We start from the raw sequence: 18114 nt of genomic DNA on the forward strand, positions 1-18114 counted from the left end.
TTACTTTTTGTTAGTGTGATGTCTATTTTACATGTCACGACTCACGGAAGATTGTTTGTCAACAATTGATTACAACTCATCATTTATTTTCCGATGTTATCTAATCCAAGTTGTCAAGATCGAACTATATATCGGATTGGGTTGTTTTAGTCGTAAAATATTTAGAGATCAATTGCGAAATTGTCTTTGATGGATATATTGCGACAGATGTACACTGGTACGGTTCGTTAACTCGTGACAAGACGTCGTTTCGGTCGAAGAACATATGTATAAAGTTGATGATACTTAACTTAATACGAGTGCTTTTAATACTCGACTAGCTTGTTTCCGCGAATGATTCTAATGTCAAGGTTAAGTTAACGATCGTGAAATCACTTGACACAAAGAGAGTATAAATTATATATATTTGATCGAAACAAGTACTACCACAACACACTCTTCTAAATAAAACAATGATTTTTACATATGCTCACAACATGTAAGTGGATGTAAAATGAAATTATCATCATTAAAATGGTGTAATACTTTGTTTTCTTGTCGACTAATTAGTAAAATAATGCCACCACCAAAGGGATAACGTAGTAAATTTTCTTTTTTTTTTTTAAATTAAAAACGTTGATCACGTGGCTTCATCAATGCGTTTACGTTCATTCCTTCATTCTTCGTGGTTTCTAACTAAGTAACCAACGTCGAAGCTCTCTCTCTGTCTTTCCGATGTATCAATGGCGAGTCTCAAATCTCACTTCTTCGCTACTCTACTACTTCTTCTTCTTCTACTTCACTTCCCCACCGTCTCCTTTGCTCAGACGCTGTTCGTGTTCGGTGATAGCCTTTACGACGCGGGAAACAAACAGTTTCTCTCTCAGAACAGAGTTGACGCAAGCTTTCCTCCTTATGGAGTCACCGTAGGACAAGCCACGGGACGGTGGTCCGATGGTTCTATCGTTCCGGATTATCTTGGTGATTAAACTGATCACTTCAAGAATCTATGACTACTATGGTTTTTATTTTATTTGATATATATTTTGTTTTTTTTATTATTGTTTTTCCGCAGCTGATTTCATGGGAATTCCTCATATCTCTCCGATTCTCCAAACCACGGCGGATTTTTCTCACGGAGCTAACTTCGCTGTCGCTGACGCCACCGTTCTCGGCTCTCCTCCGGAGACGGTCAGTTTTTTTTGTTCTTCTTTAAATTATATTGCTAAGGCCTAAGAACACCCTTATTGGTTTAGATACCTAAATTATCTGATGATAACCTTTCAACTCTTCTCTCTCATTTTTTTAGAAGAACATTTTTAATTTATTCTAATGGGCAGGTATCTAACTTAGATACTCCCATGGAGTCATGGAGATGGGCTAATTGTTGGATATATAATTTTTATGTTTTTTTGTATGACTTTGGAATCAAGTTTGTAGTCAAGTCAAATCTTGGGTTGGGTGCAAACAAAAATCAATGTTACATTTAGAAACAAGTGCATAAGTATAATAATTGGTTGAAGCTTTTGGCTCTTGAATCTTGATGGTAGAAATTTAATTATAAGACAACTTTCTAAGGAATTTCAGATTAAAAGATTTAGATACTTTTGAATGTTTTGTACAGATGACTCTGTCACAACAAGTGAGTAAATTTTCGGAAAACAAGAACAAATGGACAAATCAATCATGTTCTGAAGCTATCTACTTGTTCTACATTGGCTCTGAAGATTACTTGAACTATGCTAAGAATAATTCAAGTCCCTCAGATGATGAGAAACAAGCTTTTGTGGATCAAGTCATCACTACCATAGAATGACAAATTAAGGTTAAAACTCTCAGCAGCTACATCTCTTTGATGATCTGTTTTTTTCTTCCCCTCTATATTTGTTTTCATCAGTTGATTTTTTTACAGGTGCTTTATGGAGCTGGAGGGCGGAAATTTGCGTTGCAGAACTTGCCACCGTTGGGTTGCTTACCAGTCGTGAAACAAGCAAGCGGAGATGTTCAAGAATGCGTGAAACTGCCTTCAGAAATGGCAGCTTTGCATAACAAGAACCTGTTGCAGCTCATGGTTAAACTCTCACGAGAACTCAATGGTTTCCAATACTCGTTTTACGACTTCTTCAGCTCGGTCCAAAACAGAGTTATCAAGTCTAAGACTTACAGTAAGTATCTTACAATAATGTATGTATCCGTCAATCATCATCGACCACCATAGACCTTTGACATTTATATTGTGTGATGATGCAGCATTCGAGACAGGGATCGCTGCTTATTGTGGAACTGGATCTCTCAATGGGACAGGTTGCTCGGTAGACAATGTATGCACCAAGCCTGAAGAATACATCTTCTTTGACGGTAAGCATTTGACGCAAGAAGCGAACCTTCATGTCGGACATTTGATATGGGGAGCAGATCCGGAAGTGACTGGACCGAAATCTCAGGGAGCTTATGGTCCTTCCTCTGGACATTACAGTCATCTTAGCTGATATACAAGAAGCTATGGCTGCCATGAGACCTAGACAGAGAAAAATTGAGAGTCTTTATGATATCAAGAAGATGGAATCAGAGATGGAGAATCATTGGCTATATCAAGTTAACGAAGTTAGCTCCTTCATGATATAAGATTGTGGTTTCAATACATGAGAAAAGCCAAAAGAAGTTTAAGAGCTACTAAAACCTAAAACATCTCTTTTTCTTTTTGGGTTTGGTAACAAAAGTATCGAGCTTGACTCATAATAAACTAATCATAATACTCACATCACAACAAATCATCTGTTCTTAATTAACAAGGAACTAGACAAGGAAACTGAAACAACCGCTTTACAAAGGAACAAGAATCCTTAAAGATCCAACCTTGTGGTTATTGACATGTACCAGAAAACATGAGACAGAACAGAGTCCTTACAGATCCAAAAAAAAACAACAAACTAGAGCAGACACAAACAAAAAACACGAAGAAGAAACCATACTCAAGAAACAGCGATTTGAACAGTCTTAGGCTTAGGTGGCTGCGGCGGTAACTTGCCAACGGTGACAGTCAAAACCCCATCTTGATACTTAGCCGTAACGGCAGACACGTCAGCATCTTCCGGTAAGCGGAACTTCTTAACAAGATTCTGAGCAAGTCTCCTCTCAAGTCTAATGTACTTAGAACCTTCTTCACCATCATCATCTCTCTTCCTCTTCCCATTACTTTTAATCACCAACGTCCTCTCTTCATCCACAGTCACCTATCCAAACAAGTATATCAATAAAAATCCTAAATTTCACAACCAATTGACACTACTGTGGGTGTTTTGTAATTACCTGGATATCGGATTTTGAGATTCCGGGGATGTCAAGATAAAATATGTATTCTTTAGAAGATTCCAAAATGTCGATTGGGATGTTGTTACTTCCTCCTCCAACTCGAGACTCGGTATTGTTACCTTCGCCGGAACGAGGGATCGGGAGAATCAGCTTCTCGATCGTCTCCGGAAAGCCGAACAAGTGGTTTATCGCAACAGCACTCATTTTCTTTTTCTTTCTCCGATTCTGAAAACTTTCCCGGGGAAAACAGAAATCAGGAAACTAAAAGTATCAAACTTTTCTAACTGAATCGTCTTCGTGTTCTCTCGATTTGTTGCGTTTTGAAAATTAAGCTCCATTCTTATTATATCGAGGACACAAGAACGTTCCAGAGATTTAATTCTAGAAGGAACTAGTGATCTTGAGCTGTTTCCAAAAAGCTTCCACGCCTACCATCATCAATGTCTTTTTTATTATTGGGCCTTCACAGTTATATCAGGCCTTTAGTCCACTGGACTTAATTTATGTCATTGTTCTATTTCGGGTTTGAGCTTACAAAAAAAAAAAAAAAATTATGAATTCAAATTTGTAATTTGTAAATATAATATTAGTTTTTTATTCATTTTGTCGACTAAAAAAAAAATATATATATATATATATATAGATTGAACAAAATTAAATTTATAATCCGTCGGCTGTCAGGGTGTATATTCAATATTCTTCTAATAAAAATGGCAAAAGAATAAATACCATATAGGCTATAGCAATAATGTTAATTTACCAATAAAAACCAAATCGAATATTCACGGTTTCTGAAATCGCTCGCTTTCACGTTTATTTTTAAAAGAAAGGGAGTTGAAGGGTGTTTTCGTCTTTTAACATAACCATCGGGTCAATAACGGAGATTTCACCTATCCGGTGACCTTATCCCCTCGCCGGTGAACGAATCTCAGATCCAAAACAATTTGGCATAAAATTCCTCAGATTCTCTGAAAATTTCAAGCTAAGCGATGGAGGAAGACGACGAGATTCAGTCGATTCATTCTCCGGGAGATTCTTCCCTTTCACCACAAGCTCCTCCCTCTCCGCCGATTTTGCCGACAAACGACGTTACCGTCGCCGTTGTGAAGAAACCGACGGCTGCTTCTGTTTCGTCTCAGTCTCCGTCGAGGAACGCTTTAGCGTTAGTGGTTCATACTCCTGCTGTAACCGGTGGTGGTGGTAGCGGTAACAGAAACGGACGAGGAGGAAGCGGTGGTGGCGGCGGCGGAAGAGACGATTGTTGGAGCGAAGAAGCTACAAAGGTTCTAATCGACGCTTGGGGAGATCGGTTCTCTGAGCCAGGTAAAGGAACATTGAAGCAACAGCATTGGAAAGAAGTAGCTGAGATTGTGAACAAGTCTCGTCAATGCAAATACCCTAAAACTGATATACAGTGTAAGAACAGGATTGATACTGTCAAGAAGAAGTATAAGCAAGAGAAGGCTAAGATTGCTTCTGGTGATGGACCTAGTAAATGGGTCTTCTTCAAGAAGCTTGAGAGTTTGATTGGTGCTAGTACTACAACAGCTATCACTACCAGAGCTTCAGAGAAGGCTCCTATGGGAGGAGGTCTTGTGAGTAGCCGTTCGCATCTGTTTAAACGGCAAGCTAAAGGGACGCAGATTCAAGGAGGAGGGGATTTGAAGAGAGGTTCTGATTCCATGCGTTGGCATTTTAGGAAACGAAGTGCTTCTGAGACTGAGTCTGAGTCTGAGTCTGATCCTGAACTTGAGGCTTCACCTGATTCTGCTGAGAGTTTGCCACCGCCTCAACCTGTTTCGTATCAGCTGCCAAAGAGGTTGAAGGTGGATAAGAGTGAAGGGAGTGGAGTTGGAGATGTGGCGAGGGCGATTCTCGGATTCACGGAGGCTTATGAGAAAGCTGAGACTGCTAAGCTTAAGCTAATGGTGGAATTGGAAAAAGAGAGGATGAAGTTCGCTAAAGAGATGGAATTGCAGAGAATGCAGTTCTTGAAAACTCAGTTGGAGATAACACAGAGCAATCAAGAAGAGGAAGAGAGGAGCAGGCAGCGAGGAGATAGAAGGATCGTTGATGATGATGATGATGATGATGATGATGATGATAATGATGATGATGATCGCAATGTCAAGAATAACGGCAATGTAAGTAGCTGACAAACAATTGAAACACAAAATGTTCCTATTGATATTTGCTATGATAAAAGCTGTCTAGATTGCTGGATTTAGGATTTCATGTTGTTGTTCTTGTTGTTGTTGCTGCCTTGTGGGATGTGTAAATGTAGTTAAGTTCTTATGACTCTGATCATTATCATCATGTTCTTGTTATATTCGTTGTTGTTGTTATCCGTTTTGGGCTGAAATATGGGCAAATTAAAAAAAAAAAGTTTGAACTTGAATATCTTGAAACCTCTGTAATTCTTAGTCACTGTGATTCTAAAAAGATTTTGAGACTTTTCTTAGTAAGAAACCTGAATATTTAGCAGTTTGTGATTCTAAGTTAAGAAGACACAATATAGCCAATGTCTTAGTAGAATGAGATTAGAGAGACAATTGATTGATTAGTCAGCATCTTTTTATCCTTAAATTAAAATCTTCTTAATTAAGACAAAGCTTATAATTAACCTCACTAAAAATATTCAATGCTTTTCTTTCTCGTTCTTTCCTCTATAAAATCCATTTTCATGGCAGAAGAAAAAAGAGAAGATAGAGACAGTAAAATAAAAACCGGAATTAATTCAAAAAATATATATTATATATTTTGGATAAATTTGTTGATCGGATGGGGTTCCTACACAAGCTGTGGGATGAAACGGTGGCCGGACCAACGCCGGACAATGGTCTCGGTAAATTGAGAAAGCACAATTCATCATCATCCACCGTCCGATCTTCTCGTCCTGCTCTCTCGAACGATCAAGTCACCAGAAGCATAATGGTGACCAAGGGGAATAACAATGTCCTTGGTCTTCGTAAATTGAAAATGGATCCGAATCGTGTTTCGGGTTCTCCCACCGGGTCATGTAGCATCCCGGGGACGCCTTTAACCCGTACTTATTTCTCTCCTCTTTCCTCTTAATCAAAATGATTAATTACAATACAATTAGAGAGTTTTCGCGGGTAAAATGTTTAAAAGTTCTAGTTAATGAAAGATTTAGCCTATGTTTCTTGCATTGGAATTCATGTTACATGATTGGTTAGTTGGAGTATGTGAATAGCAGTAAATGATAATAAAGAATAGAGAATGATTGGTGTTTTTCGGAGTCTTTTTCATATAAGTAGTATTAATGAACGTTAATTGTTAGAAAATGAATTGTATGTAAATGGTATGCTATTTACAAAATTAACGTTATAGTATTTTAAAAAGATAAGACTTATGTAGTACTCACGTTTGGGTAAAACATAAATTATGCAGCTGGGACACCATGCGATGATTTGGGACCATTCACTGCCGGTAAAATCCCTTCCTCTGGCGAAGACAATGCCGCAAGTCTCACCACTTATGATTGGTTTGTTATTTTCTCCATCACTTTAATATATCAGAAAAGAAAAAGAAAAAAAAAAAGAAAAAACCCTTTGCGTATCTAACTGCATTGATATAATCCCTCTATGTCTATGCAGGATTGTGATAAACGCGTTGGACCGTTGAACAAAGCCGAGAGAGAAAAATCTTACGAGGTTTTTGTGTAAATAACATTTAAGTAACCTATGCATGTAAATTATGTAAATATTTACTGATACGGTCAGTATTCAATTGATGTCTCTTGAAACAAAGCCTACATTTCTATTACAACGATTATTCGAACTCTTCCAAATATCTAACAAGTGGTGTTTTCATTTGTATTTATGCTTCAGACAAATTACTTCAGTATAAATGAAACTAGAGAACTTTTGTACTGTATAAATAACCGACAAATGTAGTTTCATTCAAATCTACCATTACAGAACAACAATACATCATGTACTACACCTCAAACAACATAAAATCCCCAAAACTAAATCCCTTTTATTTGATGTCATCTTATTGCTTGCTTTCAGTCCAAGTAAGACCGATAGGTTACAAACTGAGCATCAAGCTCTCCATACATAAATAAAAACCAAATGCTTTAATAAGAGACACATACATAAAGACTCTTGAACCAGGTCTAGAAAAAAAAAGCAAGAAAAACTTAAAATTAAAAAGAAAGGAAGAAAGAGAAAGAAAAAAAAAAGTATCACAAGAGCTAGGACCAGAGTTTATTACTGATAGTACATGAGCTGCTGATGTGCCGCAGCTACATTCTGAAAGCCACCATCGTACATAGTTGCACTTGCTCCAGCTACATTGACTCCAAGACCTCCTTGCCTTAGAGAATGTTGAGCCTGAGGGTGCATCTTAGCTATAGCCAGTTGTCTCTCATAGGCTAAAAGGTCCATTGCAGATAGAGTNATAAACGCGTTGGACCGTTGAACAAAGCCGAGAGAGAAAAATCTTACGAGGTTTTTGTGTAAATAACATTTAAGTAACCTATGCATGTAAATTATGTAAATATTTACTGATACGGTCAGTATTCAATTGATGTCTCTTGAAACAAAGCCTACATTTCTATTACAACGATTATTCGAACTCTTCCAAATATCTAACAAGTGGTGTTTTCATTTGTATTTATGCTTCAGACAAATTACTTCAGTATAAATGAAACTAGAGAACTTTTGTACTGTATAAATAACCGACAAATGTAGTTTCATTCAAATCTACCATTACAGAACAACAATACATCATGTACTACACCTCAAACAACATAAAATCCCCAAAACTAAATCCCTTTTATTTGATGTCATCTTATTGCTTGCTTTCAGTCCAAGTAAGACCGATAGGTTACAAACTGAGCATCAAGCTCTCCATACATAAATAAAAACCAAATGCTTTAATAAGAGACACATACATAAAGACTCTTGAACCAGGTCTAGAAAAAAAAAGCAAGAAAAACTTAAAATTAAAAAGAAAGGAAGAAAGAGAAAGAAAAAAAAAAGTATCACAAGAGCTAGGACCAGAGTTTATTACTGATAGTACATGAGCNATCGAAGGGAACATACAAAATGAATAAAAAAAGCATAGAGTACCAGTGTCAGATACTTACATATGCCTTCCGTTAAGAGTCATTATAGCCATAGCAGCAANGTGCATCTTAGCTATAGCCAGTTGTCTCTCATAGGCTAAAAGGTCCATTGCAGATAGAGTGGGGACTGAGACCGGGGCTGGTGGGGGAAGTGGGTTTGAGGCTGTGCCTGATGGAGTTGGTTTGCTTCCCCACGAACACTGCAATTAATCACAGAAACAAGGAATGGGTTCTAACACTTCTCCAGAGAAAGTCAGAATGATGAAACAACAGTTAGATCTAGGTAAGCATAGCTAAAGTTAGTACCTTTATCTGTCTGCTAAAGAGGAAAGGCTGAGCGTTGCCCATCTGGATAGCAAGAGCAGCCTCTTCATGAGTGTTATATCTCACAAAACCAAACCCTTTGTCCCGCTGGACACGGACCTCTTCAATCACTCCAGCGCCAAGTGCATAAAATAGACGGTGTAGATCAAGCTGAGTTACCTGCAAGATTGACAACTATCACAAGGTGCCCAAAGAAAAAGACGTGCTGCCTCTGTGTTATGTAGAGCAATTCGTTAAGTTGATAACTTACTTCTGGAGAGAGGTTTCCTACATAGACAGTTGTATATTGAGGATTGTTTTCAGGGGCATCTTCATTTGCGAGCTCTCTACCATCCTCTGCATAATCAAATGTTCAATCAGTGTAATCTTCAAGAAAATCTTTTTTAAGAGAGTGTGAAAATTTTAATAGTTGCACAGTCATCAAATAGAAACCTGAAGAGCCATTTGTAAGTTCCACAACACTTTTTCCATCAGAGCTATGCTTGTCTTCGCCAAAAGTAGCACCTTTTGTCGCCCAGTTGCATCTGATCTGTCTGCTACTTAACCATTTACCTGAGATGAAGTAAAACAAACCAAGGTTGTAGTACTGACAAAAGAAAGCGCTAGGAATTCAGATAGTAACTCAATTCTAGAGGCAAAGCATGATTGGCCTTTCCAGCCACAATATTACACAGCAAAATGCATCATAAAATATCAGCATGGAGAAACCAAAGTTCAAAAAGCAACCATAAAGCTATAATACCACAAGCTGCTACAAGATAATTCTTACCATTCATCTCATTTATGGCAGTTTGAGCATCCTGCAAAACAAATTTAACATTCAAACATCAATGAAAACCAAGAATGGAGCTAAAAACAACAGTCACCAATGATTTAAGAATACAAAACCTGCTGATTACGGAAGGAAACAAACCCAAAGCCCCTTGAGCGTCCAGTTTTCTGGTCCCACATTACTCTTGCATCCCTTCATAAGAATAATGATGGAGTGTTTAGAAAAATAAGCTTCATCAATAAAGAAACCTTGTAACACGATAGTAATATATAGGTACAACTAAGTTGTGTAACTAGATTTTTTTTTTTATAACCAAGCACTTACGAGCAGCTATTGAAGGCAGCAAAGCTATCAAACAATGCTGCATCAGTAACCTCTGGACTGAGATCTCCAACAAAAATGTTGAAATGGCCTGCATTTCATGTAAACAAAACCATTCAACATCACAGCCTCACTCAAAGAAAAAGCGAACAAAATGCAATATCAATCCGTACTAATCCTAACTTACTTGATGTATCTTCCCTCTGACCAGTTGCATACGCCCAATTAACTTTCATAGGCTGTCCAAATCTGCGAAATCCAGTATTACTTACAATCGAAGGGAACATACAAAATGAATAAAAAAAGCATAGAGTACCAGTGTCAGATACTTACATATGCCTTCCGTTAAGAGTCATTATAGCCATAGCAGCAAATCTACGATCGAAGTAGTGAACAAATCCATATGATGACTGGCAAGTGTGGAAACATTCATGTCTAGAAGTTAGCTCCAGTAAGTAGTTTAGCGTTGGAAAAAAAAAAAAAAAAAAAACCAGGGGCAGTTTTCAAAACTCAACCTTATCCTTTCTGATGAGTTTACAGCTTTCAATAGGACCAGCGCCTGCAAAAATCTCTTGAAGAAGAGCCTCCGTGACCTGCGTGTGAATGTTGCCAGCATACCTGCAATACCAGAGAACGATTAAAACAGGTTGAAACTCAGCATTTCTCTTTGGTTCCAATGTCACAAAAACAAATCATAGAAATAAAAACACTCACACACTACGGCAAGTACTGGGATCAAAACCAGGAGGAAGGTTTCCACTTGGCAAAGGCTCCATCTGCAATAATAGCATAACCAAACATTTAGAAATGANTGGTGCCCAAAGAAAAACAAGTGCTGCCTCTGTGTTATGTAGAGCAATTCGTTACGTTGATAACTTACTTCTGGAGAGAGGTTTCCTACATAGACAGTTGTATATTGTGGATTGTTTTCAGGGGCATCTTCATTTGCGAGCTCTCTACCATCCTCTGCATAATCAAATGTTTAATCAGTGTAATCTTCAAAAAGATCATTTTTAAGAGTGTGAAAATTTTAATAGTTGCACAGTCATCAAATGAAAACCTGAAGAGCCATTTGTAAGTTCCACGACACTTTTTCCATCAGAGCTATGCTTGTCTTCGCCAAAAGTAGCACCTTTTGTCGCCCAGTTGCATCTGATCTGTCTGCTACTTAACCATTTACCTGAGATGAAGTAAAACAAACCAAGGTTGTAGTACTGACAAAAGAAAGCGCTAGGAATTCAGATAACAACTCAATTCTAGAGGCAAAGCATGATTGGCCCACAATATTACACAACAAAATGCATCATAAAATATCAGCATGGAGAAACCAAAGTTCAAAAAGCAACCATAAAGATAAAGCTATAATACCACAAGCTGTTACAAGATAATTCTTACCATTCATCTCATTTATGGCAGTTTGAGCATCCTGCAAAACAAATTTAACATTCAAACATCAATAAAAATCCATGAATGGAGCTAAAAACAACAGTCACCAATGATTTAAAGAATACAAAACCTGCTGATTACGGAAGGAAACAAACCCAAAGCCCCTTGAGCGTCCAGTTTTCTGGTCCCACATTACTCTTGCATCCCTTCATAAGAATAATGATGGAGTGTTTAGAAAAATAAGCTTCATCAATAAAGAAACCTTGTAACACGATAGTGATATATAGGTACAACTAAGTTGTGTAACTAGATTTTTTTTTTTTATATAACCAAGCACTTACGAGCAGCTATTGAAGGCAGCAAAGCTATCAAACAATGCTGCATCAGTAACCTCTGGACTGAGATCTCCAACAAAAATGTTGAAATGGCCTGCATTTCATGTAAACAAAACCATTCAACATCACAGCCTCACTCAAAGAAAAAGCGAACAAAATGCAATATCAATCCGTACTAATCCTAACTTACTTGATGTATCTTCCCTCTGACCAGTTGCATACGCCCAATTAACTTTCATAGGCTGTCCAAATCTGCGAAATCCAGTATTACTTACAGTCGAAGGGAACATACAAATGAATAAAAAAAGCATAGAGTACCAGTGTCAGATACTTACATATGCCGTCCGTTAAGAGTCATTATAGCCATAGCAGCAAATCTACGATCGAAGTAGTGAACAAATCCATATGATGACTGCCAAGTGTGGAAACATTCATGTCTACAAGTTAGCTCCAGTAAGTAGTTAAGCATTGGAAAAAAAAAAAAAAAAAACCCAGGGGCAGTTTTCAAAAATCAACCTTATCCTTTCTGATGAGTTTACAGCTTTCAATAGGACCAGCGCCTGCAAAAATCTCTTGAAGAAGAGCCTCCGTGACCTGCGTGTGAATGTTGCCAGCATACCTGCAATACCAGAGAACGATTTACACAGGTTGAAACTCAGCATTTCACAAAAAAAATCTTTGGTTCCAATGTCACAAAAACAAATCATAGAAATAAAAACACTCACACACTACGGCAAGTACTGGGATCAAAACCAGGAGGAAGGTTTCCACTTGGCAAAGGCTCCATCTGTAATAATAGCATAACCAAACATTTAGAAATGATTACAGAACAAGTTGCTCAAAACCACTCTTTTCTACCATTGCCAGCAAAAACTGAACACAAGAAACACAAATCAGCACATAAACCGAATTAAACCTTAGCCCACAATCAAAAACTCAAAGCTTTACAATGATAATTACCCATAGAAGAGAGACAGAGATTCAGAAGACCAGGTTAGAGAACTCAGTGATTGGAAACCCACGAATCGGAATAACAAAACAAACCCTAATCACGAATGAGGCATTAAAAAACAAAAAGCAAAGACAAAACCAAAACAGATCAATGAAATGAAAAAAAAGACCTGAGGAGGAGGCATAACACCAGGATGATAAAGAGAAGGATGTTGTTGTTGCATCANTTAACCATTTACCTGAGATGAAGTAAAACAAACCAAGGTTGTAGTACTGACAAAAGAAAGCGCTAGGAATTCAGATAACAACTCAATTCTAGAGGCAAAGCATGATTGGCCCACAATATTACACAACAAAATGCATCATAAAATATCAGCATGGAGAAACCAAAGTTCAAAAAGCAACCATAAAGATAAAGCTATAATACCACAAGCTGTTACAAGATAATTCTTACCATTCATCTCATTTATGGCAGTTTGAGCATCCTGCAAAACAAATTTAACATTCAAACATCAATAAAAATCCATGAATGGAGCTAAAAACAACAGTCACCAATGATTTAAAGAATACAAAACCTGCTGATTACGGAAGGAAACAAACCCAAAGCCCCTTGAGCGTCCAGTTTTCTGGTCCCACATTACTCTTGCATCCCTTCATAAGAATAATGATGGAGTGTTTAGAAAAATAAGCTTCATCAATAAAGAAACCTTGTAACACGATAGTGATATATAGGTACAACTAAGTTGTGTAACTAGATTTTTTTTTTTTATATAACCAAGCACTTACGAGCAGCTATTGAAGGCAGCAAAGCTATCAAACAATGCTGCATCAGTAACCTCTGGACTGAGATCTCCAACAAAAATGTTGAAATGGCCTGCATTTCATGTAAACAAAACCATTCAACATCACAGCCTCACTCAAAGAAAAAGCGAACAAAATGCAATATCAATCCGTACTAATCCTAACTTACTTGATGTATCTTCCCTCTGACCAGTTGCATACGCCCAATTAACTTTCATAGGCTGTCCAAATCTGCGAAATCCAGTATTACTTACAGTCGAAGGGAACATACAAATGAATAAAAAAAGCATAGAGTACCAGTGTCAGATACTTACATATGCCGTCCGTTAAGAGTCATTATAGCCATAGCAGCAAATCTACGATCGAAGTAGTGAACAAATCCATATGATGACTGCCAAGTGTGGAAACATTCATGTCTACAAGTTAGCTCCAGTAAGTAGTTAAGCATTGGAAAAAAAAAAAAAAAAAACCCAGGGGCAGTTTTCAAAAATCAACCTTATCCTTTCTGATGAGTTTACAGCTTTCAATAGGACCAGCGCCTGCAAAAATCTCTTGAAGAAGAGCCTCCGTGACCTGCGTGTGAATGTTGCCAGCATACCTGCAATACCAGAGAACGATTTACACAGGTTGAAACTCAGCATTTCACAAAAAAAATCTTTGGTTCCAATGTCACAAAAACAAATCATAGAAATAAAAACACTCACACACTACGGCAAGTACTGGGATCAAAACCAGGAGGAAGGTTTCCACTTGGCAAAGGCTCCATCTGTAATAATAGCATAACCAAACATTTAGAAATGATTACAGAACAAGTTGCTCAAAACCACTCTTTTTACCATTGCCAGCAAAAATTGAACACAAGAAACACAAATCAGCACATAAACCGAATTACTAACACAAAACCTTAGCCTACAAATCAAAAGCTCAAAACTTTACAATGATAACTAGCCACATAGATTCATAAGACGAGGTTAAAGAAGTGAATGGAAACCTACGAATCGGAATTACAAAACAAACCCTAATCACGAATGAGGCAAAAGACAAAACCAAAACAGATCAATGAAATGAAAAAAGACCTGAGGAGGAGGCATAACACCAGGATGATAAAGAGAAGGATGTTGTTGTTGCATCATAGCTTGCTGAATCATAGCTTGTTGATGTTGTTGCTGCTGCAGCTTCAGCCTTTGATTCTGCATTTTTTTTTCTTTTGTGGCTTCTTTCTCACTGCGATAGATAAAAATATCTGTTTGTTTCCCCGAGAAAAAGTTGTGATTTTTTTCCCCTTCAGCTAGGGTTCAAAATCAAGTATGAAGAAGATGAAAGAAGAAGAAAAAAAAAGAAAAAAAAAAAGAGAAAAAAAAAAAGGAAAATAAATCAAAGAAGAAAGAGAAGATAATCGCACGCACTCTCTCTCTCTATCTCTCTAAAGGGAGTAAAGAAAGGCCGTACGAAACAAGTGACCATTTTATAGGAGTCTGACGATTTCTTCGAGAGAGAGAGAGAGATAGATAGGGTAAGTTCTAATCTCACGCGGCTGTGAATATTCATTTGCTAACGGCCCAGCTCAAGGCCCAAACTCACTTTACTCACACAGTGAAGTGGCAGAGTACAGTGCGTTGCGTTCCCGTGACTGACAAATTAGTTACGTAGTTTTTTTACGGCCCAGCCCAAAGTACCAAACTGATTAAGACACAAACTGAATTGTTCATTTCATGTACTTATAATTTTACTATCAAAAATAAATTTCAAACAAAAACGACAACCATATCAAACCAATCGATACTTAATTAACACTTTTTTTCTTTGTTATGCATGCCTTAGGTGGATTAGTTACTACTAATTGTTTTATATTCTTAAAAAGCTCATTGTTCCTTTATCCTTTATGTTTTGTTCTTTTTTGCATGTCGGCAGGGCATGATATGCTTTTAGTCTTTTAGAGTTTATTGTAATAACTTACCTTTTAGAAATCTTCTGTTAGCACCAATAATGCCCAGTAAAATCAATAGATCTATCATTTGCACTTTCATTAATGATTAATCTTCGCCTATCATCCATTATTTAAATAAATCTATTCAATTTGACTATAACATGTATAATCCGTTTAATTTCCTCTTAGTTTTGTATATACTAATTATTTTTGAATCCAACTATTAATCAATTATATATTTTTTTTTAGACATTTAAATGAAGAGTTTATAATGTTCTACAATAACTAATGTACAAATTTTTAATGAAAATCATAAAATTTTCTTTTAAAATTACGTTTTTATGTGTTTACCGTAATTTTAAATACAAATATTATAGTTATATATTTCATTTGATATTTTTTCCTATCACATAAAAAAATATACATATATTTAATAATATATAATTGTATGTTATTATTAATTTAATAAAATAACCCTAAAACTAGTTCCGATTAATTCCATTTAAGCTCTGATTTAATCTCTGTTTCCTCTATAACTATCACCTAGTGATTTCTAAGACATGATAATAACACATACTAGTAATTTAATGATTTTTATTTAAATACAATAATTGATTTATCATTTGTTTATGACAGTACTGATATGTAATAACACTATAAAAAAAACTGAAATAATCCATGCTAATTATTAGAGATCTACATTCTGAAGTGAGAGTAGATTGAACTCGCCGTAGTTTTCTGTATTCCAGGTAGCGTCACGCCGCCGGCGAAAAACACTGATAATTTTAGTAATTTTCTATGGTTTTTTTCAGACATAAACAAAAAAAATAAAAACACACCCCACGAGCTGAGCGTTGAATAAGTCACTCTATTGACTCTTTTCCCAAAAGGAAAAAAAAAAAAAAAAACGAATTTTGATTTCTTTATTAAAAAAATTCACAAACCAAATTATTAGTTTTCTTCATCACCACCAGCCTAAATCTCATTTCTAAGGAGACCTAAATCGATCGGTGAAGTCAAAACACCAATCCATGTCAACACTTGATGAGAATCGTGGCGATGGTTCCGATTTAGAGACGGCGGAGAAGATAATACTCCGGTGGGATTCAACAACATGTGAAGAAGCTAAAGAGAATCTTATTTTCCAAAGCGGTGGTGATCGAGATGAAGTAGATCGCTACTTACGAGCCGTCGACGAAGTCCAAAGACACATCTCTTCAATCTCAGTCTCCGACGAAGTCAAACCAGCCACCTCAACGATTCAAATCGCCATGGCTAGGCTCGAAGACGAGCTGAGAAACATCTTGATCTCTCAGACTTCGACTTTCGAACCTGATTCGCTTCTCCTCGATTCATCGCTATCTTCTTCCTCTTTCGCTTCTTCCTCCCGCACCGAGCTTGACGATGACTATAGCGTCACAACTTGTGACGAAGATGAAGAGCAACAACAGCAACAACAAGTGGATCTGGTTCTACCGGATGGTTCAGATTCCGGTTCACGCCGGTTATCGAGGAGCAGAAGAAGCAATAGCAAATNCTTTTTCTTTTGTGGCTTCTTTCTCACTGCGATAGATAAAAATATCTGTTTGTTTCCCCGAGAAAAAGTTGTGATTTTTTTCCCCTTAAGCTAGGGTTCAAAATCAAGTAAGAAGAAGATGAAAGAAAAGAAAAAAAAAAAAAAAAAAAAAAAAAAAAAAAAAAAAAAAAAAAAAAAAAAAANTATACGAGAGATTGATCTTGTATCTCCCGAAGCTGTCTCTGATCTGAGATCAATCGCTCAGAGGATGATCGGAGCTGGTTACTCACGCGAGTGTCTTCAGGTATACGGAAACGTTAGAAAAACCGCCATGGAAACGATGTTTAAGCAGCTAGGGATTGTGAAATTAGGGATTGGAGATGTTCAGAGACTTGACTGGGAAGCTGTTGAAGTGAAGATCAGGAGATGGATCCGTGCGGCTAAAGTTTGCGTTAGAGTAGTCTTCGCTAGCGAGAAGAGACTCTGTGAGCAGATATTTGAAGGAACCATGGAAGAGACGACATGTTTCATGGATATTGTCAAAGGCTCTGCTTTGCAACTTTTCAATTTCCCTGAAGCTATAAGCATTAGTAGAAGATCACCTGAGAAACTATTCAAGATTCTTGATTTACACGATGCTTTAACAGATTTGTTACCTGATATGGAAGAGATCTTCGATTCGAGTTCGTCCGAGGCTATTCTTGTTCAAGCTACAGAGATACAATCAAGATTAGCTGAAGCAGCAAGAGGTATACTCACTGAGTTTGAGAACGCTGTGTTTCGTGAGCCTTCGGTTGTTCCTGTCCCTGGAGGAACTATACATCCATTGACAAGGTATGTGATGAACTACCTCAACTTGATCTCTGACTATAAAGAAACGTTGATTGATCTCATCATGACCAAACCATGCCGGGGTTTGGAATGTACCAATGATAGAAACAATCCCGATATGGATATCTCTCAGCTTGAAGGAATATCTCCGTTAGCTTTGCATATGATTTGGACTATGGTGATGCTTCAGTTCAATCTTGAAGAGAAGTCTTTGCATTACAAAGACGAACCTTTGTCTCACATCTTCGTCATGAACAATGTCCATTACATAGTTCAGAAGGTGAAAAGCTCTCCGGAGCTAATGGAGTTGATAGGAGATAAGTATTTAAGAAAGCTTACTGGGATATTTAGACAGGCGGCTACCAAGTATCAGAGAGCCACATGGGTCAGAGTTCTGAATAGCTTGAGAGATGAAGGATTACATGTGAGCGGAAGCTTCTCTTCTGGTGTATCGAAAAGTGCTTTAAGAGAGAGGTTTAAAGCTTTCAATACAATGTTTGAAGAGGTTCATAGGATTCAGTCGACATGGTTGGTTCCAGATACTCAGCTTAGAGAAGAACTCAG

At 37.2% G+C, this 18114-nt stretch overlaps 6 protein-coding genes and 1 pseudogene across 8 annotated transcripts in view; 4 read left to right on the plus strand and 3 right to left on the minus strand.

Annotated features, from left to right (window-relative positions):
* LOC104778337 lies at positions 454 to 2618 on the plus strand (annotated as a pseudogene).
* On the minus strand, positions 2416 to 3627 carry LOC104778336 (17.4 kDa class III heat shock protein-like). Of its 2 annotated transcripts, XM_010502765.2 has the most exons (3): positions 3289 to 3627; positions 2952 to 3212; positions 2416 to 2497 (listed from the first exon to the last, which is right to left on the minus strand). In XM_010502765.2, the coding sequence occupies exons 1-2, from the start codon at positions 3493 to 3495 to the stop codon at positions 2952 to 2954; spliced, it is 468 nt and encodes a 155-aa protein (XP_010501067.1). In that variant the 5' UTR covers positions 3496 to 3627; the 3' UTR covers positions 2416 to 2497. The 2 variants fall into 2 exon arrangements, with proteins under 2 accessions (XP_010501067.1, XP_010501066.1); XM_010502764.1 differs by lacking the exon at positions 2416 to 2497 and having other exon boundaries at positions 2741 to 3212.
* Positions 4073 to 5636, plus strand: LOC104778338 (trihelix transcription factor ASIL1-like). Its single transcript, XM_010502767.2, has one exon. The coding sequence runs from the start codon at positions 4281 to 4283 to the stop codon at positions 5445 to 5447; it is 1167 nt and encodes a 388-aa protein (XP_010501069.1). The 5' UTR covers positions 4073 to 4280; the 3' UTR covers positions 5448 to 5636.
* Positions 5977 to 7124, plus strand: LOC104778339 (dormancy-associated protein homolog 4-like). Its single transcript, XM_010502768.2, has 3 exons — positions 5977 to 6337; positions 6703 to 6796; positions 6909 to 7124. Exons 1-3 carry the CDS (start codon positions 6073 to 6075, stop codon positions 6934 to 6936), a joined length of 387 nt encoding a protein of 128 aa, XP_010501070.1. The 5' UTR covers positions 5977 to 6072; the 3' UTR covers positions 6937 to 7124.
* LOC104778342 (oligouridylate-binding protein 1A) lies at positions 7193 to 12326 on the minus strand. Of its 2 annotated transcripts, none has more exons than XM_019243983.1 (12): positions 12250 to 12326; positions 12041 to 12143; positions 11860 to 11936; positions 11715 to 11776; positions 11531 to 11618; positions 11320 to 11395; positions 11199 to 11229; positions 10864 to 10983; positions 10684 to 10769; positions 8693 to 8869; positions 8455 to 8586; positions 7193 to 7661 (listed from the first exon to the last, which is right to left on the minus strand). In XM_019243983.1, exons 1-12 carry the CDS (start codon positions 12324 to 12326, stop codon positions 7527 to 7529), a joined length of 1164 nt encoding a protein of 387 aa, XP_019099528.1. In that variant the 3' UTR covers positions 7193 to 7526. The 2 variants fall into 2 exon arrangements, with proteins under 2 accessions (XP_019099528.1, XP_019099527.1); XM_019243982.1 differs by lacking the exons at positions 10684 to 10769; positions 10864 to 10983; positions 11199 to 11229; ... (4 more) ...; positions 12041 to 12143; positions 12250 to 12326 and adding exons at positions 8961 to 9046; positions 9143 to 9262; positions 9480 to 9510; ... (4 more) ...; positions 10319 to 10421; positions 10518 to 10596.
* LOC109125182 (oligouridylate-binding protein 1A-like) lies at positions 12363 to 16867 on the minus strand. The gene is made up of 11 exons (XM_019241123.1): positions 16741 to 16867; positions 14353 to 14479; positions 13981 to 14042; positions 13772 to 13874; positions 13591 to 13667; positions 13446 to 13507; positions 13262 to 13349; positions 13051 to 13126; positions 12930 to 12960; positions 12646 to 12714; positions 12363 to 12397 (listed from the first exon to the last, which is right to left on the minus strand). Exons 2-11 carry the CDS (start codon positions 14470 to 14472, stop codon positions 12363 to 12365), a joined length of 723 nt encoding a protein of 240 aa, XP_019096668.1. The 5' UTR covers positions 14473 to 14479; positions 16741 to 16867.
* LOC104779361 (exocyst complex component EXO70A1-like) overlaps positions 16235 to 18114 on the plus strand; it is a 2637-nt gene continuing 757 nt past the window's right edge. The window contains exons 1-2 of the mRNA XM_010503712.1: positions 16235 to 16672; positions 16985 to 18078. Coding sequence (XP_010502014.1) covers positions 16235 to 16672; positions 16985 to 18078 — 1532 coding nt within the window. The remainder of the gene's footprint in view (positions 16673 to 16984; positions 18079 to 18114) is intronic.

The sequence above is a fragment of the Camelina sativa genome, chromosome 3, assembly GCF_000633955.1.
Source record: "Camelina sativa cultivar DH55 chromosome 3, Cs, whole genome shotgun sequence".
Classification (NCBI taxonomy): domain Eukaryota; kingdom Viridiplantae; phylum Streptophyta; class Magnoliopsida; order Brassicales; family Brassicaceae; genus Camelina; species Camelina sativa.

Excerpts from the sequence above, each read along its gene's own strand:
- LOC104778342 (XM_019243983.1), bottom strand. The coding sequence starts at position 12,326 with ATGCTATTATTACAGATGGAGCCTTTGCCAAGTGGAAACCTTCCTCCT. Across the intron at positions 11,937-12,040 it reads AACTCATCAGAAAGGATAAG|TCATCATATGGATTTGTTCA; the intron begins GTTGATTTTTGA and ends CACACTTGGCAG. Across the intron at positions 8,870-10,683 it reads TAGGAAACCTCTCTCCAGAA|GTAACTCAGCTTGATCTACA; the intron begins GTAAGTTATCAA and ends TCAATCTTGCAG.
- LOC104778338 (XM_010502767.2), top strand. The coding sequence starts at position 4,281 with ATGGAGGAAGACGACGAGATTCAGTCGATTCATTCTCCGGGAGATTCT.
- LOC104778336 (XM_010502765.2), bottom strand. The coding sequence starts at position 3,495 with ATGAGTGCTGTTGCGATAAACCACTTGTTCGGCTTTCCGGAGACGATC. Across the intron at positions 3,213-3,288 it reads TCTCAAAATCCGATATCCAG|GTGACTGTGGATGAAGAGAG; the intron begins GTAATTACAAAA and ends TTGTTTGGATAG.
- LOC104778339 (XM_010502768.2), top strand. The coding sequence starts at position 6,073 with ATGGGGTTCCTACACAAGCTGTGGGATGAAACGGTGGCCGGACCAACG. Across the intron at positions 6,338-6,702 it reads CCCGGGGACGCCTTTAACCC|CTGGGACACCATGCGATGAT; the intron begins GTACTTATTTCT and ends TAAATTATGCAG. Across the intron at positions 6,797-6,908 it reads AGTCTCACCACTTATGATTG|GATTGTGATAAACGCGTTGG; the intron begins GTTTGTTATTTT and ends ATGTCTATGCAG.